The following is a 19,425-nucleotide window of genomic DNA, read 5'->3' as shown; positions in this document are numbered from 1 at the left end:
TGGTTTATTAAAAATGTGTAGGCTGCCTTTGACAGGGGCAAATATAATTATGATTATGCGGTATTATAAATGCTGTTTCGCGCGTGTTGGCGCTACTTGGTTTCATATAAATAATTGAAATAATGAAAAAACGAGTGGTTAACATTACAACTGTTAAAATTAGAACGGAAGAGTCTTGGTCAGACATAAGGGAGGTTGGGGGTGTATTTCCTTTCCAGGAAATTGTGTCCGTAAAGTGTGATGACTCTCTTTGCGAGGATATAGCGTAAACGCGCATAGTATCAAAAAACTATTTAAGAGGAAACAGCCCGTAAGAGTATCGACGTGGGAAATGATACCACCACGTATCGTGACAATACTACACATTCAGCCTGTGAATGAATTAATAGATGTGTCATTTTTAGGCTACTTCCTACAGTATCACAGCAATGTCGTGGGCTATTGCTTCTCCCAGAGTGAGATTACGTCTGTTCTTCATCAAACATTCATCGTGGTCCTGCCACTACGAGCAGTGAATTCTAATGAGCTGGATTTAGCCGTAGCCGATGCTTGCCAATCAGTCAGGAGCGCACACAGAGGTTTCGATAGCATGCACGCATTTTGTATTGTGTTGTGATGAAGCAAATTAACCCAGCCTCGATCATACAAATTAATATCCGTTATTTTATATGCAATGCCTCTGCTCTACCGTGTGCTTTGCCTTTGATATGCTAATTGAGTGCAGGGACTTGGACTCATTCTAGGGCAATACGAAATTAATCTCGTCCCTCCTTACTACAAAGCGAAGGGATGTGAATGATATGCTCTCCATGAATACTTTTCTCTTGCCTTTTTCATAAACATGTAATATTTTAATTTAGACCGTGGAACCCGTGTGGCACAATTGCAATCATTTGAGAATTTCTTAAGATGGTGAAATTGTAGGCTCGTTCCGGGGTGAAACAAAACGAGGCGGCGAAACGAGCGCACACGCCTGAATTCCAGACTAGCACAGACGACGACGCTTGCTGGCGACCCTTTCCTGACTGGTCGGATGAAGAGTTAGCCTGTAGCCTATATTGTTGATTGAATGTACGTTTGCTGTTCATGAGAGGGAGAGGTTCGAAACCAATATAGGATACGCGCACAGCTACAACTCTCCCATTGCCTGTTTTCGCGTAATCATAAATTGCTTTGAGTTTTGTCTTCATTAATAGCCTACCCTGTGGCAAAATGTGAAAAATCAGCGAGAATAACAATATCAACCGTGTGACAGCAGTCAAAATGTGATCCGCGGAGATTAACTGTCATAACGCGGTCACTATTTCAACAGCGCGTGGCTTGTCTAATACAGATCCAATGTTGGGATATTAGAACATAGATCTACATCTAACACCCATTACATTGATAGGCTATCAAATAGTATTACATGTTTTTCCACATTTAATGTCGCCTACTTTCTGTGATGCAACCTATCCACAAGGCTGGAGCTTACATGCTTGATTTCTCTAACAACAGTTTGATGCGATATAGCATAGCCTAAGCTAACCCGCGTGTAACAAGTTTACCATGAAACGAACAGATCTGGTTAGTGATTCAGCTGATTCAGTTATGCAAGGACTGAATAGGACTTTTTGATTTTACTTGAATCGGCTGAACAGGAGGGATAGGAGGACACTGCGCCGATGCACGTGTCGGAACCACTAAATCTTATGTTGGTAGTGGTATTCCGCAACTAGCAATAACCTAACACAAATTTGCTGTCGTTTTCTTCATAAGCGCTTTCTATCGTTTTTAAACAGCTTGTTTAATTAAAATGGAAATCCTTTACATAAGAGCCCGGTTAAGACCACATAGCGTCTAAAATAATGAGTCTTGAAGTGACCTATAAATATATGGATATGTTTTGATTAACAACGAGAATAGTTTGTGAAATGACCTCGCGCACTTAAAACTGCTTTTTATAGCCTACCTAAAAGAGACCAAAAAAATACGGCGCGCCAGGACATATTTTACCCACGAGGTAGGTTTCACATTGAACAAAAGGTTTATTCTGGCGAATGATCATAATCTCCTTCCCCTCGACCAACTCCCTCGTGAAGTCCGCTATTTATTATTATTATCACCACCCATTCATCGGTCGGCAAGGAAACAAAAATACGATTCCTCCCTTCGGAAACATTATGGTTAAACAGTGACCCCTTGTGGTTGAATCCAAGAACGTTCCGAAGCGGTCAGCCTACTTTGAAGCACCAACAGGGTCTACGTGCACGATCGTGTCATTGGTTCTGTTATAGGCTATATTATTATGACATTGATTTTTAGCCTCTCATGATTCGTATCAATAGCCAATTATTATATAAATATTACTACTTTTAATTACAACTGAGAGTGAACTTTTTGCATCAGAGACGGTGTCATGCAAACCAGAAAAGAACAGTATGCCTACACAATTCTGGATGATTACAGAGATCATGAAAATAAATCAATTTTAACACTGGGTCTTTCACAAAAAGAAATACAAATAAATGAGCATTATTAAGTATATTTTCTTCAGGTTTTCAAATCCCAAGACAAACCCCAAGATTCCCTTAACTGAGTTTAATTTTATTTTATTTTCAAACACAGTTAAATAAAAAAATTGTAAGACAAAAATTCACCAAATACTGGCGGAACAGGGGAAGTTATGGCTATATCTACAGCGTCATGGGTTCTCACATTTGTAACGGATTCTGGAAAATAACTGATCTCCATTCTGGGAAACAAGGGCCGGTTTATTTCTCCTAGCGTACAATTAATGTTAAGTAAAAAAAATCCACTAATTAACATGTATTATTGGAAACTTGGGATGTCTACAACAGCTGCTGTTAAATTCTATAAACTCTGCTCACGTGCTCTGCATAAAATAGTGCGATGTGCTTTAATTTGCATCGGATGCGAAATAATTACATTAGGCTAATTTAGCAGACGCTCACATTCAGTGCGACGTACAATGTCAGAGAAACGTAACCGCATTCGCCGGATTAATATGAGCAGTTGCATCAGACCTAGCTAACAACATTCCCCGATCAGCAAGTATAGGACTCAATGTCACAAAAGCACTAATGCAAATGGAACTTTGCTAACAAAGAACCAAAATATAAATTCTGAATACGTACAGATTAGATCCATAACAAGCCACCAGAATAGAAACACACACACAAAGAAAAACATTAAAATATAACCCAAAACCATAAAATGACATAATCTGAATTAGTATAAAAGGTGGGGAGTGCTATGGGGTGAAGATAGGAGGCAAATGAAGACGCAGTCTGAAGAGATAGCTCTTTCACATCGGGAGGCTGACCCGTGATTCTGCTGTCTTGACCCGTGCAAACCTAATTTCACCACTGGGTGGCGGGGACAAGCAAGGAGGGAGGGAAGGAAGAGTCAGCCACCTCGGGATTCGTCGAATGGAATGATCTGGCGGGGGGTGGAGGCACTCACTATTCACCACTGATGGTGGAGCTGTCCTATTCGCAGTAGCCCATTACCACCGTTTTAAGATGGAGGGTAAAGCTGACTAGCGTCAAGATAGAAACGGTCTCAGGCACCACGAGAGGAGACGGCAGACCAGAGAAATACAGTCCGTACCGCTCGCTAGCCCATCACAGCACACAAGCTGTTGCACCACTGCAGCACAATAAACAGCTGCTTTTCAATTCACACCATAAGCATTTATGTGGGAAGTTTGTGAATGATCTGACTAAATGCTAGCGCAAACTGGCACACGGGACGGGAAATAAATCAAGTGAGAAGTTTTCGTTTACCAGCAGAAAATTGGCAGAAATGTTTTTGACAATGAATTTCACTCATCTTTTCCACAGTTATTACCCAGACAGGAATCTATCACATTACTTCTGGAACACTGGACATGTTGGTTTGGGATGGCAGGTATGGACAAACAGAGGAGTTGAAGTTGAAGGCACTTTTTAAAGGATTCATACAGAAAGAACCACAATGACCTTAAATCCTTAAGTACAGCACAGAGCACGGATGCTTTGAATGTTGGTTTATTAACAATTTACTCATCAGACAATAGGAAAAACGGTGTGGGCATACAGAAAGCAGGGCTTCCCATGAACTACCCATCTCACACACACCTGTGCACAATCACAACCAGTCATAACGGGGTAGTGCAAATGAAAAACATTCACCGTGTTTCTGATCAGATTTTACACATCCGCAGCATCGTCTGTACAATTCTCAGAAACCATATATATATGTACAAGCATTATCAGGTGGGGGGGGGGGACCAAAACAGACACCTTTCAGTGTGGCTGGAACATGTTTGGTTCAGTCAGGACTGCATGCCGCTGCACAAACAACACAAACCCGTGTTTAATACAGAAAAGTAACGTTACATTTCGGACAGCGAGTTATTTTATGCTTACAGTACTTGTGAAGGGAATGGTTTTTGATTGCATGAAGAGCAGTGGACTAAACACGATCTGACACAAGTTTACAACAAAATGCTTTGACACCGGGGGTCGGGGGGCAAGAGTAGGAGAGACATATGAATGACAAGTTAGAGGGAGAGAGAGTCCTGTGACCTTTTACAGGGTGGATATATCGAACTCCATATAAACGGAATGGATATAGCCATTGCCATATAAACAGGATGGACACAGTGAACTCCATATAAACAGATTGGATATAGCCAACTCCATATAAATGGAATAGATTCATCCAGCTCCATACAATCGGAATGGATATAGCCAACTCAATATAAACGAGATGGATATATCCAACTCCATATAAACAGTATGGATATATCCAACTCCATAAAAACGAGATGGATATATCCAACTCCATATAAACAGGATGGATATGGCCAACTCCATATAAACCGAATGGATATATCCAACTCCATAAAAACAGTATGGATATATCCAACTCCATAAAAATGAGATGGATATATCAAACTCCATATAAACAGGATGGATATGGCCAACTCCATATAAATGGCAGCAGGAGGAGCAGCAGCAGGAGGAGTGTCAGCCAGAGCGTCCAGCAGCCGGTGTGCAGAGTCCATTGCGCAGTCAGCTACCCGCGGCACCGTTTCAGGTCCCCCGAACGACAACAGAGAGAGCCGGGGAACCCGTGACGCGGGGGCGGCTGGCGGTCAGTCCGTCGCCGTCGGCGACGCGCGGCGCGTCCCGCCCTCAGTTGACGCGGCAGGCGCGGATCATGAGCAGCTGCAGGAGGATGAAGAGGGGCGAGACGATGAGGCCGAACCACAGGTCGCGCGCCTGATCCTGCTCGGCCAGCTTCTGGCACAGCAGCACCTCGCACACCAGCTTGAGGCTGAGCACCGTCAGCACCCAGAGCAGCCGCAGCACCGCCTGCCGCCGCTCGCCCTCCTGGTACAGCCGGATCGACACGATGGCCGTGAAGTAGGTGCTGAGTCCGTCGGCGGCGAAGAGCGGCACGAACACCAGCCACCAGCTCATGGCCTGCAGGTCCAAATGCAGCGCCACCAGCACGCTGAAGGCCAGCAGCGCCCCCAGGTGGAGGAAGAGCTCGAAGGTGGCGAAGCCCAGCCATTGGACCAGCTCCCGCAGGGAGAAGAGCATGACGGAGACGGGATGCGCCGGGGGGCGTGCAGGAGGGGGGTCTGCACGAGATGGGGAGGGGCGCCAGTCAGCGGGCGGGGGTCCCGAGGATAGGAGAGGCGACCGTCCTGGGGGAGGAGAACACCGCAGGATCGCTTATGCTGATGTGCAGCTCCCCTTTCTGTAGGGAGGCCCGGCTCAAATCCAGCAGCACAGCTCAAGCAGCCCCTACACAGACAGCACGCCCATGGAGGGGGCAGAGTAAGGTGGTCTTCCCTCTCCTCGCGCTGGAACAAGGCAGCTTTTAAGTGAACAGTCTATCTGGGAATCCTTTACAGGATCAGGGCACGAGAGAGGTGACAATCCAACCTGCAGGCACAGAGAGAAAGAGACGAGAGCGTCGTACTGAGCACACAGAAACGGTCCAGGTCGGAGGTGCATCATAGGCGGTTCATCTACGGTACATAGCTAATACTACGTAATGACCCACTCCTCGCCGAGCACATCCCCCAAAAAACGGTGGGGTTGGCTAATAAAAAGTGCAACTTCAGACAAAAGTATCACAGAAAATAAGTCGAATGTGGCCTGAAAAAGGGCTTGTTATATTTAAGATACCTAACGATAGCAAGCTAGACAGCAAGCTAATTATATAACGTTGGTTATTATGGTAGCCAGTGCACGGATGAAAAATAATACTGGAAGTTGTGACAGCGTGACCAGTTATGCGTCTAAATCCGGATTAATAAAATAGTTAGTATAGGTCGCTAGCATGAAGCACCTCTTTGTCTCTTCAGTCTAGATGCTGCAAATGAGTATAACGTACACATCTCAAATGAACGCTTTTCCATCTGACTCTTCAGCTAGCAACAGTCAGCTAACTTAGCCAGTCTAGCTACCAGAATCCACCTCATTACCATTCACCAGATTAACTAAATCCGACAATTACCTCAAGGTTGTACTATCAATGCGTCCATTCTCAGAAACATAGTAAAGTAGAGGAGTGCAGATCGAGATAGAGACATTGACAGCAAGACAGATTCGCAAACCCCTGTTCACTGTTTTGGCTAAGCTACATCACTTACCTTCCGCCTTGCGTAACCAACTGGTATCGCGAGAGCTGGAGCTGTTCACGCAGAGACCTCGCATCCTATGTATGGTGGCCGACCAGCCGGACCAAGTCAAGTACTTTGCCAGAAATCTCAGACAAGTGAACCCAAAGGTAAGACCTCTAGTTAACGCCCCATGACAATTTATGATCAGAGATATCAATGCATGATTTGGCATGTATTTTCATGATTGCTAGCTGTTGTTGAAATAACTCGAACCAGCTGCGCCGTTGCAGACCGGGGGACAGAGACATTACAAGCCATGATAGGGGACAGAGGTGACACTTAAAAGTTGTCGAGTGAAAAGAACTTGTGCATTTTAACTGTTTTATCAAGCTAACTGCGTATCGGAATGAACATTTCTAAACTATTTTTTATCGCCGGCTAAGCATTTTCTTACCTTATGTATGCAGCAGGCTGGCCAGGAATTAAGCTTTACGTCTTGGTGGATAACTCTATTGCACCACTCAGTTGAAATAGTATGCATAAGCTAGCTATAGAACTAGAATTCCAAGAACTGAGAGCTTCGCAATAGAAACCGCTGCGCTTCTAGCTCGCTAGATTCTGCATCAGCAACGCTTGCATGCGGTAAGTTAGGATAATGCCTGCAACACAAATGGACTCGATTAATTTTAATTGAACTAAGAGCGTCTGCCAAATGCCTGTAATGTAATGTAATGTAACCATTTCATTCATTGAGATCGAAAGGAGTATATCGACTGCTTGTTGGTAATCATTGGCGATGGGTTTGTGTTTGATGCAAAACCAGATTTCAAAATGAAAAAAAAAGACGCGCAAAAGAATCATAAGAAATGGCTGCTTTGTAAACAGTCGCACTACCTTTGCGAATGCAGTGTACGCTAGCTTCATACATTCCGCGTCCGCGTGTCCGCGAGGGTCCGCTTCGGTCCGCGTGACGTAAATGCAGCCCAAAATTTGTGACCGCGGGGACTGTACGCAAAGCAAGCGCGCCGACGGCGCATGTTCCAGATAACAAAATGGATGCTCGTTTTGAAGAGAGATTGTGTGAGGAGATCCGCCGTTACCCACATTTATATAATTCGTCTTTGACAAAATACAAAGACAGCCGAACGGCGTTGAACTCCTGGCGAGAAATCGCGCAAACGCTTGGGAGAGATGAAGATGCATGCCGTCAAAAGTGGAAATATCTGCGAGACAGATATGTGAAGGCCAAGAGAAAGTTGAAAGGCAGGAGCGGCGGTGCAGGCGGGAGAGACGACATACCTCCCATTATTTCCATGTTAGATTGGCTCTCTGGCTTCATCAAGCATCGTGCCACGGAGAGGAACGCCACACCGACGCCGACCCTCAATTGTAGTATGAATGGAACCGCGTACGCGTCCGGTACAAGTCCGCTGCTGTCCGCGGACGCGGAACGCGGAAAGTATGTCCTAGCCTTTACTGTGCTGCAGCGCTTTCTGAGTTGAGCACATTGCCTTTAGATCAATACACGTTGAACGTCAGTAATTAAACACTTTTTTGTAAATGTGTAAATTTGGTAGCACACACAATGAACAGAGCGGTTACTTATTCAGTGGTAGTTAGTAGTTTTTAAAAAATGTATTTACATTTTTTTAGCGAATTCCAAAGTTGGAGTTTTGGGAAGCCTGTAGTGAAAATGTAGCTATTGGACCGTAACGGTGGGATTCGGTTCCTCAAACTGCCGGAGCTCTTGCATTCCTCTCGGCAGATGGGCGTAAAGCCGCTGGTCGTGTCACAGCCGTGTTTGGATTAACACCAGACCAAGGGCATGTTTGTCTTGTGTCTGAAAATGGCCATTGTCATAATCAACCTGTGCTGTACAGTCAGGCAATACCTGTTCATCCAGATTTCGATGTAAAAATGTTCACAAGAGCGAACCTATGCAAAAACACCGTCGCCAAACTATCAAGGTCCGGTTTGCCTTTTTGAACCATTTTAAATGGGGCGCATGTATGTGCCTCGAAGTTCTGCTGTGCTGTAGACTTCAGTCCTTTGCTTATTTTCTTGAGAAGTAATGGAGTGCAAACGTATTTTACTTGTTGGGCATGTTTTGATAATCCCATCATTTTCTGAAGGCTGAAATCACTGTGCACCCAAACAATAGAAACGGTCTTTCCTCTGATATTGTTCACGTGAATGACCTCGGAAAAACCGTTTGGAGTAGAGAATCCAGCCAGCAGTTCTCTCAAGCTAAAACACTGCCTGCCGCGTTGGGATGGCAGCTGTACATTCCTCCCACCAACTGTTTGGGTAGGGCTTCAAGGTTCTGTGTCTCGGCTCAGCCAACGCCCCAAATTGTGTGCATACTGCTCTCAGGAGTTGGGTTAGTTGCTATGGTAATTTAGCTTTTCAAATGTTCCTTAAATGACAGTTAGGCATTGTGAGTCTCTGGCTGTTTTTCTGTGTAAGTGCAGCACGCTGTGTCCTGTCTCTGCCCCTCAGTGCAGCGATGCAGTCTGTGGAGTCTCTCCTGCACAGTGGCTACTTCCACCCCACGCTCCGATACTGGCAAACCAGCGCTGCCGACCTGCGCCCCGAAAACCTCATCTACCCCATCTTCATCACGTAATGCAGCCTGTCTACCATGCACACAGGGGTGGGGAGTGGGAGATCACAGCATATACGTGTAGGACCGCAAAATGAGTGTGTGTGTGTGTGTGTGTGTGTCGGTCTGGGTCTGGGTCTGGGTGTGTGCAGGCCTGCTGGACAGAGGAAGTGTGTGTTTGTGTGTGTGTGTGTCTCTGTGTCTGTGTGTATGAGTGTGGATGTGGGTGCGTGGTGGCCTGCTGGATAGAGGAAGTGCTTATGTTGTGTGGATGAGTCAGTGGTGCACTTGTGCAGAAAGGAGACATGCAAATTGTGATATGGCAAATGTCCTAGAGCTGTGCTACTTGTCCATTACCAGCTCTATATACACTAGTGCTGTCAGATATTACCAGCTCTATATACACCAGTGCTGTCTGGTATTACCAGCTCTATATACACCAGTGCTGTCTGGTATTACCAGCTCTATATACACTAGTGCTGTCTGATATTACCAGCTCTATATACACCAGTGCTGTCTGGTATTACCAGCTCTATATACACTAGTGCTGTCTGATATTACCAGCTCTATATACACTAGTGCTGTCGTACATTACCAGCTCTGTATACACCAGTGCTGTCTGGTATTACCAGCTCTATATAAACCAGTGCTGTCTGATATTACCAGCTCTATATACACTAGTGCTGTCGTACATTACCAGCTCTGTATACACTAGTGATGTCTGGTATTACCAGCTCTTATACACTAGTGTGTCAGATATTCAGACTTATATACACTAGGTGTCTATTACATCTGTACAATGCTGTGGTAACACATAAAAGTGGTGTCAATATAACAAGAAGTTATATATATTAGTGTTATTTCTTGAAATGGAAAATAAAATGGTTCAAGATAAAAGTTGATATATTTTTTTTAATCCAATTTGCATGCTGAAATGGATTTGTTCGTGTTGGAACATCCCATCTGATGACTCGCGTTTTCATAGCCAATACCCATCAGGTTTGATAGCCTATAAAACATTCATGCGGGAATAACTGCAGCGAGAGATGACTGTATGGAAAGGAAAGCACCACTTTATCAACGCTGCTTTCCATTTTGTCTGTATCCATCAACAATTTCTATAAAATCTTATAAGTGGAATTTTGTTTTCCTTTGCCCGTGTGCCCTTCCTGCACCCTCTTGTGGGCATAACACGCATTACGGGATGTTACTAAAACATTCTCAGATGACTTACGCCCACACAATAATTATACAAATGTTGCAATAAATATTCAGGTGTAATCAAATCACTGTTCTTTATTGGAATGCAAATATTCAAATGACAGTTTTTGGTTCAGATGACAGCCCTAGTGTACAGAAATAGGCCTGCTTTTTGTTTGTTTGTTAGTTGACAGGTGTGTGGCTGCACCTAGTGTACAGTTCAAGTGTATTGTTCCGCGACTCAGGGTGACTGTCTTTTCCTTTCTCTCTACAGTGACAGTCCTGATGCAATCGAACCCATTGTCAGTCTCCCTGGACAGGCCAGGTACGCTAGCTACCCCACACCCCGACCACCCCACACCCTGACCTCCCCCCACACCTCCACTCTCTCCTCTCAGTCCCCCTGTATCAGGGGTGGGGGGCCTTATTTGGGTGCACTGGAGAGTGCAGATTAATGTAATCAGGCTGGGCGGAACCACAGGCGGCCCTGGGCTAAGATAAGGACAGAATTCGTTAGGTCTTTGTCCTCTAGATTTCTCTCTCTCCTTCCCTCCCTCTCTCCCACCCATTCTCAAGCTTTCCCCTCTGTCAGATGTGTCACTGAAAGACAAGCTTTTGATGATGTGATGAGCGGGAGAAGGTCAGGCTTGCGGCTGGTAAAGGTCCCTGCCACACTGGTGCTTTGGCCCAGTCCGACCCTGAGATGGGTCTGGAGAGTGGTTTGATATGACTGTTAACAGGGGAAGCACAGGCTTATTGATGAGGTGTTTTACTCTACAGACAGTGTTTGTTCTGGTGAATGGTGGGATGATGTGTTTCCACAAATTATGTCACTGCTAAATCTGTCCTCATTTATTCACAAATGGATGGATTCAGAACATTTTGAACTTCGATTTCTTGATCTGATGCGATATCTGATGATTTTAATTATTTTTTTTACTAGAATTCCTTAGAACATTGGACCTGATTGTGTAAATTTAAGGAGTTCCTTTGGTTTATCTGTAGAAAACTCGCTAAAACAAAAACAAACAAAACAAACTGAAGGTTCTGTCTGTCTTTTTTGCACCTCCAACGGGCAGATATGGGGTGAATAAAGTGGAGGAAATGCTGCGCCCCCTTGTGGAAAAAGGCCTGAAGTGCGTTCTGATTTTTGGTGTACCAGCTAAAATTGCAAAGGTGAGTCGCAAAAAACAGTCTTTATGTGTGTGGTTCAGAAGGAGAGAACTTTACCTGTGCACGTCTTGGGCTAAAAAATGTTCCGAAGTTGTCCGGTGATCCAAGCCTAGGCCTCATCCCCCAGCCACGGTGACTCTCGCTTCCCCCTCAGGATGAGCGTGGCTCGGGTGCGGACAGGGACGACACCCCCGCTGTGCTGGCGGTGAAGAAGCTGAGATCCTGCTTCCCTGACTTGCTGTTGGCCTGTGACGTCTGCCTGTGTCCCTACACCTCACACGGTCACTGCGGTCAGTCCCTGTGCTCTACACTGTGTCCCTACACCTCACACGGTCACTGCGGTCAGTCCCTGTGCTCTACACTGTGTCCCATCACCCATACGAGTCACTCGGTCAGTCTGTGCTTACACTGCCTACACTCACGGTTCACTGCGGTCAGTCCCTGTGCTCTACACTGTGTCCCTACACCTCACACGGTCACTGCGGTCAGTCCCTGTGCTCTACACTGTGTCCCTACACTTCACATGGACACTGCGGTCAGTTGCTGCTCTGTACACTGGGGCCTGATAGCAGTAACCATTAGACTGAGAACCTGTGCTAACTGTGTAGCAGAAACCGCCACATCACAGGTTCTGTGTGCTGGGTTTGAGCTAGCAGTAAATGCTACATCGCAGGTTCTGTGTGCTGGGTTTGAGCTAGCAGTAAATGCTACATCACAAGCTGTGTGTGCTGGGTTTGGGCTAGCAGTAAATGCTACATCACAGGCTCTGTGTGCTGGGTTTGGGCTAGCAGTAACTGCTACATCACCGGCTCTGTGTGCTGGGTTTGGGCTAGCAGTAAACGCTACCACACAGGTTCTGTGTGCTGGGTTTGGGCTAGCAGTAACTGCCACATCACAGGTTCTGTGTGCTGGGTCTGGGTGAAAGGAGGTTCTGTCTTTTCAGGAATACTGAGCGATGATGGAACGCTGGACAACGCGGCGAGCTGCATGCGCCTGGCGGAGGTCGCGCTGGCGTACGCTCAAGCAGGCGAGTCCCTCCTGTGGTTTATTTACCGTAACGAGAAGGGAAAACGCCTTGTGCACAGCAGCATGTTCCTTTGTGCAAGGTGATGGTTGTGGCAAGAAATGAATAAAAAAAGTCACGATATAAGTGGTGTGCGTGTGGACGTGTGTGCATGCGTGCGTCTGTGTGTGTGTGTGTGTGTGTGTGTGTAAACCGTACCATGTTGTGCCTCTGCAGGCTGCCACATCATTGCGCCGTCGGACATGATGGACGGGCGGATCGGTGCCATTAAAGAGGCCCTGTTGTCCAACGGGCTGGGGAATAAGGTCTGAACCCTGCCCAGCCTCTGCTTGAGAAGAAATCGTCTCAATTTCCCATTTCCCTTCATTAAAGTATTTAATATATATGAAAGTGTAGAAAACTCCCAGTCTAAAATAACAAAATTACAAAAACCTTGACACACCCCTGACTAGCTGTAAATGGTATGAGGGTTAGTTTTCTGGCAAATGGTTTTGCATCATAAACATGCTGTTTGTGGCAGACTTTTATTTTGATAGATTGTTGAGTAAAAAGGACTTGCTGTAACCACAAGGAAGTTTGTGTTTATTACTGACCCGTCTCTCTGTTTCCCTCTCAGGTGTCTGTGTTAAGCTACAGTGCCAAGTTTGCCTCCTGTTACTATGGTCCCTTCAGGTAAACAGGAAAGAGCCAGCCCGCTTCGCTCTCTCCCAGTTTGGACTTCGGCCTGTGTTGAATAACTTGTAGCAGTATATGGTCTTGGCCCTCAGTGGCCTATTATCAAATACATCAGAAATCCTTAAACGGTTTCCTTCTTACCTGTGTGGTAGAAAGATGGAGAAAGACAAAGTCTGCGTATTAGTCATGCTTGATCCAGGTGATTCTGTGTTTTCTTGTTTGGGTGGTGTGTGTGATGGCTCCTGTGTGGTGTGTGTGTGTGTGGTGCGTGTTATGATCCTGTGTGTGGTGTTTCTGATGGCGGGGTATTATATTTGTCTGAAGGGACGCAGCCCAGTCCAAGCCAGCTTTTGGGGACCGCCGGTGCTACCAGCTACCACCTGGAGCCAGGGGTCTGGCACTGAGAGCAGTGGTAAGTGTATATATGTGCGTGTATATATGTGTGTGCGCGCGTGAATGTACTCTGTGTCTTTTTATTATTTCTAATAGTTGTACATAAAGTACCAAATAAAATGGATGATATCATATATTAAACTAATTTTATTCAATTGAGATTTGTTTTAATCCAGAAAGCAACTAGTTCTTATGTTTTCAACTACAGGAGCACTTGGTATTCGTGGTAACCTTGATTTTTATGGTAACCAATTGACAGCATGACCCTTTAGTATGTGGCCAATCAGTGAACTTTCCTTTGATCCCATACAGAGCAGACACGGCATATGTAAACAGTATGCATCTATCGTGTGGCTCGATTGATAATGAAAGAAGAAAGGTGATTTCACAGGGTCTTTAGCAGTAGTTGATTGGCAGTTGATACGTTAGTGAGGTGTGTGTGTAAAAGGTGCGTGCCTCGTGTGTCAGGAGCGGGATGTAAGAGAAGGGGCGGACATTCTGATGGTGAAGCCAGGACTGCCTTACCTGGACATAGTGAGGGAGGTGAAAAACAAGGTAAGTGTGTAAAAAAAATCTACACTAACCTTCGGTCCGGCACTGACCGCACAAGGTGAGAATGAGAACCCAAGGTTAAATAATATATGCGGCCCACATAAAGTGCTTTGGGGAATCAAATCATTCTCAGTCAAACGTTCATCAGCTAAATATATATATTTTTTTCCAGTCGGTTTTTTAAAAAGCAGTGTTTTAAGGATAAATACGTTTTTAGTCCAGGTTGTATTTTAAAAAGATAAATTTAACTTTACAGCAGTTTGTGTCTTGTTTTGGGATAATTTTATTACACCGTTTGTTTGGTTTGCAGATGGCCTTGTGTGCACATGCTTAGTTAACTTTTTCTTTTTTAACAGTGTATGTTTATGTAGCTGATCTTTATTTACCCACAACCCCACACCTTCATTATTTATCTTTTCATTCTTCTAAATAGTGGAAAGGTTATGCCATCATGTCAAGTGTCACTTCCATTTAACCTTTCTGAAAAAGACTCCAGTGGTCTCCAACCCTGGTCCTGGAGAGCTACAGGGTCTGCTGGTTTTCATAGTGACTCTGTACTTCATGAATCAATTAGAGCAGTTGATTACACAGTTAACTCAACTCACCTGGTGTCTTGGGTCTCAATTGGGTGCTGATTTTAAGGTGAAAACAAAAACCAGCAGACCCTGTAGCTCTCCAGGACCAGGGTTGGAGATCACTGCTATAAAGAAATAGTAAAACCTGTAACCACAGCGACCCCCCTCCCCCTGTGCCCACCCCAGCACCCGAACCACCCGCTGGCCGTGTACAACGTGTCCGGGGAGTTCGCCATGCTGTGGCACGGGGCCCAGGCCGGGGCCTTCGTCCTGCGCACCGCCGTGCTGGAGTCCATGACCGCCTTCCGCCGTGCGGGTGAGCTGGTGGGCGGGGCCTATGCGCTAGGGGGTGGGGCAGAAACGCGTGGGGGAGGGGGGCGCATAAGGAGGGTGGCCTGTCCGCCCGCCCTTTCAAAATCAAACTCCGTAAAACTGCCTGTCACACATAGCATGGCTTTTAATTTGTATATTCAGACTGTTTTGGTTTTTAACCGTATTTTTATTTTATTTCATGTCAATTTTCACCATGCTAATTGGAGGGACCGGCAGCAAGTTCAATTTGTGAGAAAGATCCAAGGACTGTGATCCAACAGAGAAGATTTTGGATTATTATAATTTTTTCACATTTTGGTCATTTAGCTGACATATTTATACAGACAAATTACATACAATTCTAATATATATAGAGCTGTGTACCTTTCTCTGGGGTATAACAGTATACACAGTGATCTGGCAATTCAACCAGCAACCTCTGAGATACAAGACCATTTCCCTAACCACCATGCTACACTATTGGGGGTGTGATTAGTGTACCTGTGAGTCCAGCTAAAGTGCTATCTGCCCATCTGTCTTTCAGGTGCTGACATCATCATCACCTACTACACACCTCAGCTCCTCACCTGGCTGAAGGAGTAGCTCCCAGACAGATGGAAGGACACACAGCCTGTCCGAGTCGCACAAGCCTGGAACATCAAGTGTCAATCCAATCATCATTACGGGTGGACAATCAAATAAGCTGCAAACAATAAGCCATAGAAATAAGATCTCTTCTTTCCTATTGGTTGGATTCTGGGTTTACAAAAATTCTAACCACTTTAATTGGCATTTGTGTGTACCAAAGCAATTACTGTTCGCTGCGTCACACTAAATGAAACAGTTTGGTCAAAATCCATACCGTTCCACTTTCTGTGAATGGCAAGGTAGGAGAGAACTTTTTTAAAATGGCAATCTATGCCTGTGGCTTCTTGTGTGGCACAGTCTTCTGTCTGACATGTTTATAGGGCATTTCTGTTAACAATACTGGCACTGTGGCAAAGGGAGAAAGGTGGTTGTGGATTACCTGGTTCTAGTTTTTCTCCCTTTGTCAATGTTGCATCAGCTTAAGCATTTAGAAGCTGTTTGATAAAGCACAGGTAAAAGAGTTGGTAAACCACTTCTTCAGAGTACATAACTGAGTTCTTTCATAGCAAGATCTGCTAGAAAATATTTTTATGTTTTAAGAAAAATACTTTTTTTATCAAAATAAAATCATGATTCAGTGAAATGAAATAAATATACGATTGAGTTAACTTTTTCTTTATTTTGTAATTCATGAAAACGTAAGAACACGATTTGGTTCAACAAACATTAATGTGTGCTGTAGGAATAGCTTTATTTAGGTGAAACTATGTTCACCCACAGAACGAATAACCCTAGTGCAGGGCTACTTAACCTAGTCACAGTGTCTTGCTGGTTTTCATATTTACTCAGCACTTAATCAGTAATAACATGCATTTACATTACAGACACTTAGCAGACTCTCTTATCCAGAAAATCAGTGTAATTCTCAGGAATACGAAAACGCAATATCACCAAGAAGGCCCAGAGGCCAATTAATAATCAGTAATTGTAATGTTTACCTTTCAGGTAAAGTAAACATTAAGTACAGTTTAGTGGTAGGAATAGACGAGCAGTGTTGGGCTGAACGGCCTGTTCTCGTCTGGTGTTATGTTATGTTAACATGGCAAACAGTAATTTGAAAAGCCTGTCCTAATGTATAAACCCCTCAGGATTGAGGGGGAGCATTTTCACAGCTGTACGTTATGATAAAAGAATAATAAAATTGTTATTTTTTCGCCCCAGTGAATTACAGTACAAAAGAGCTGATTAAATAAAAGTACAGGAATAGGAAAGATTAGATGTATTAGCTGCAAGAAAGGTGAAACCCCACTGATCTCTGTACCATGAAGTTAGTCAGCCTGGCCTACCTCCTACCTTTGGAATTTACAGGCCAGTCGTCATTATTACAGTACAGAGACACAGTGCCCCCTGCATGCCACTTGTAGAACTGCAGCTTAGATCCCTAAATTAGAAACGTCTTGTGGGGACTCTGGAATGTTCTGAATGGTGACCTCATATTTCTCTGCCTGCCTGTCCTTTGGCCTAGAGCAGGCTGGAGGAAGCGCATTGGCTGGAATCCCATGACAGACGGACCGCACTTCCCAGTCTATGGTGGAGAGAGGGAAAGCAAGCTTTAAGATGAATTTTGTTAACCTCTACTCTTTATTTTATTATTTATTTAAACTTTATTTAAGCAGGAGTTCCCATGAGATAAAACCTCTTGTTCGCAAGAGACCTGCCCAATATGGCAGCCCAATAAGGCAGATCTGCTGTCCAAATCTAATACAATGTCATTTAAAAAATGAAGAAAATAACTGAAGTAGTGCTATGTTTCGGCTTGGTGGGGCCTAAGCACAGAGAACATAGGTAGGTATGATTTGATCTGATTATTAAGATTCCAGGATCTTAGCCAGGCAGCATATTTTGGATATAGGACGATAGTTGTTTCAGTCGGTCCTCTCACTAGCTTTATACAATGGAAGAACACCTGCACAAAGTCAAGGAACCCATTCTCAGCAAACAGACTCTTATATAAATTATACCATGACCATTATTCCATGATGCATAATGAGAAAATATGTTTATTTCCTTGAAATACCTTAGGAATATAAAACACCCACTTAGGGGGACAAGTGAAAATCATGAATGGAAGGGAAACTGCAGTTAAATCTGTTAAAGACGGGAGAGAGACAGTCTCTATGTCAGAATGCCACTAGAAAGGTACTTGGTGGTGTGCACTGCTGAAGGACAGTGATGTCGAGCAGCACCAGTGAGGCTGTTGTGTGACAGAAGCCCCTATTTGTGCATTAGTGTTAGCACGTGCATTAGCATTAGTGTTAGCGTATACATTAGCATTAGCGTGTGCATTTGTGTTAGCATGTGTGCATTAGCATTAGTGTGTGTTAGCATTAGCATGTGCATTAGCACTTACTGCCATGCTGGCGGCGTCATCCTTTGCTCCTCTTTGGGGAAGAGCAGCAGCAGGACGCTATCCTCCCCGCCAGGTAGGACAGCGCTGACAAAGCAAGGAATCAACACCATGGGGGGGGGGGGGCATGAGGACTATGAGCACAGTACTATATTTCACCATGAAAATGCTAACAGAAATCGGGATGTTGCACTATTTTTTTCACAGCGGTACTTCTTCCTGTGCTTATTGTGCGGCTGCAAGAATGCCTTCTTTGCTGAGTGATGAGTGACCTCGCGATCCTGGCACAGAAATCTCGTGCTCAGCCTTGTTTATTTAAATCAGCTTCCTGTAGTGCAGGGACAAAAGAAGGCCAATCCAGCCCATCTAATGTTTCTCTACCTCTCAAGTTTCTCCCTTCTCTACATGTTGTCTGTTTCATTATATCTTTCATGACTTCAAACCACAGGATTGCTACCTCCCCCTTTCCTTCTGACTATCTCTTTCTCCATCGATCCAACTGTAATATAGTTGTATTATGAATGAATATAAATGCTGCCATGCATGGTATCTCTCCCTCCTCATGGATCATGGCTGTTACAGATTAAATAATATCACCTCTATCAAATTACCTTTTTCAAGGTCTAGAGAAAGAAAGGTATTTCCGGAAGAATAAAACATTGGAGGTGTATCCGATATAAGACACTTTTAGGTACATAGCAAAGGGAACTACACAGGCCTCTAACATGGCAGAAGTTAATACATTAAATCATTTTAAGTAGATAGTAAATAAACCTGAGATGAGAGATTAATTTTAAAACAACAGTTTTATTTATTAGATTAAATATTCATCCTTTCTTTTTGACTTACATAAAAAAAAAAAATGATTCTTACCTCCAAAGATTCGTCACAGCATCGCTCTAAACCTGACGACTGTCCTGGCTCTGCGTTAGCGGCAGCTATGAGGTGTGGGACCTGCCTGACTGCGGGTGATCAATAATGCACAAAAAACATTTGTCAGAGGTTACGGTCAAGTGATCTGATCAACCAGCCAATAACCGAGTCCCCAAACTCCCTATTGGACAGAGTAGTGAGCAAAACAATCAGCTATTTTAAATTGCAGGTGAATTATGTTTTCATGACATGAAGTACCTGAAAATTCCATTGATAGAAGGATAAAAACTTATGAACTGAGCTTTTAAGAAAAGTTGTTGTCTGTTAATGTTATAGAAAACTAGTATTAGTGCTGTTGGTTCATGTTGTGTGCCTTCCAGTTTTACGCACCGTTGCAAGTTTTGCTACCTTAAGGTTATATGGTTA

General features: G+C 44.3%; 2 protein-coding genes and 1 long non-coding RNA gene across 8 annotated transcripts; 1 reads left to right on the top strand and 2 right to left on the bottom strand.

Annotated features, from left to right (window-relative positions):
* Positions 1–4,015: 4,015 nt before the first annotated feature.
* Positions 4,016–8,062, bottom strand: tmem203 (transmembrane protein 203). 3 transcript variants are annotated; one of them, XM_064309253.1, is made up of 2 exons: positions 7,925–8,062; positions 4,016–5,942 (listed from the first exon to the last, which is right to left on the bottom strand). In XM_064309253.1, exon 2 carries the CDS (start codon positions 5,592–5,594, stop codon positions 5,184–5,186), a length of 411 nt encoding a protein of 136 aa, XP_064165323.1. In that variant the 5' UTR covers positions 5,595–5,942; positions 7,925–8,062; the 3' UTR covers positions 4,016–5,183. The 3 variants fall into 3 exon arrangements, with proteins under 3 accessions (XP_064165323.1, XP_064165324.1, XP_064165322.1); XM_064309254.1 differs by lacking the exon at positions 7,925–8,062 and adding an exon at positions 6,656–6,786; XM_064309252.1 differs by lacking the exon at positions 7,925–8,062 and adding an exon at positions 6,520–6,657.
* Positions 6,665–16,387, top strand: alad (aminolevulinate dehydratase). Of its 4 annotated transcripts, none has more exons than XM_064309248.1 (12): positions 6,665–6,792; positions 9,125–9,247; positions 10,702–10,752; positions 11,507–11,603; positions 11,755–11,890; positions 12,544–12,627; positions 12,841–12,929; positions 13,241–13,296; positions 13,624–13,711; positions 14,161–14,247; positions 15,006–15,135; positions 15,676–16,387. In XM_064309248.1, the coding sequence occupies exons 2-12, from the start codon at positions 9,132–9,134 to the stop codon at positions 15,732–15,734; spliced, it is 993 nt and encodes a 330-aa protein (XP_064165318.1). In that variant the 5' UTR covers positions 6,665–6,792; positions 9,125–9,131; the 3' UTR covers positions 15,735–16,387. The 4 variants fall into 4 exon arrangements, with proteins under 4 accessions (XP_064165318.1, XP_064165319.1, XP_064165317.1 ...); XM_064309249.1 differs by lacking the exon at positions 6,665–6,792 and adding an exon at positions 6,834–6,957; XM_064309247.1 differs by lacking the exon at positions 6,665–6,792 and adding an exon at positions 7,126–7,267.
* On the bottom strand, positions 16,379–19,398 carry LOC135240070 (uncharacterized). The gene is made up of 4 exons (XR_010325576.1): positions 19,258–19,398; positions 19,000–19,088; positions 18,130–18,213; positions 16,379–17,304 (listed from the first exon to the last, which is right to left on the bottom strand). It is a non-coding gene; the product is annotated as an uncharacterized LOC135240070 (long non-coding RNA).
* Positions 19,399–19,425: the final 27 nt, after the last annotated feature.

This window comes from Anguilla rostrata, chromosome 14 (genome assembly GCF_018555375.3).
Source record: "Anguilla rostrata isolate EN2019 chromosome 14, ASM1855537v3, whole genome shotgun sequence".
Classification (NCBI taxonomy): domain Eukaryota; kingdom Metazoa; phylum Chordata; class Actinopteri; order Anguilliformes; family Anguillidae; genus Anguilla; species Anguilla rostrata.
Note: the sequence above shows the minus strand (reverse complement) of the source record. Positions and strands in the feature narration are given on the sequence as shown.

Coding starts and splice junctions, on each gene's coding strand:
- alad (XM_064309246.1), top strand. CDS start 7,678: ATGGATGCTCGTTTTGAAGAGAGATTGTGTGAGGAGATCCGCCGTTAC. Junction 10,753..11,506: donor AGTCTCCCTGGACAGGCCAG/GTACGCTAGCTA, acceptor TCCAACGGGCAG/ATATGGGGTGAATAAAGTGG. Junction 12,930..13,240: donor CCAACGGGCTGGGGAATAAG/GTCTGAACCCTG, acceptor TTTCCCTCTCAG/GTGTCTGTGTTAAGCTACAG.
- tmem203 (XM_064309253.1), bottom strand. CDS start 5,594: ATGCTCTTCTCCCTGCGGGAGCTGGTCCAATGGCTGGGCTTCGCCACC.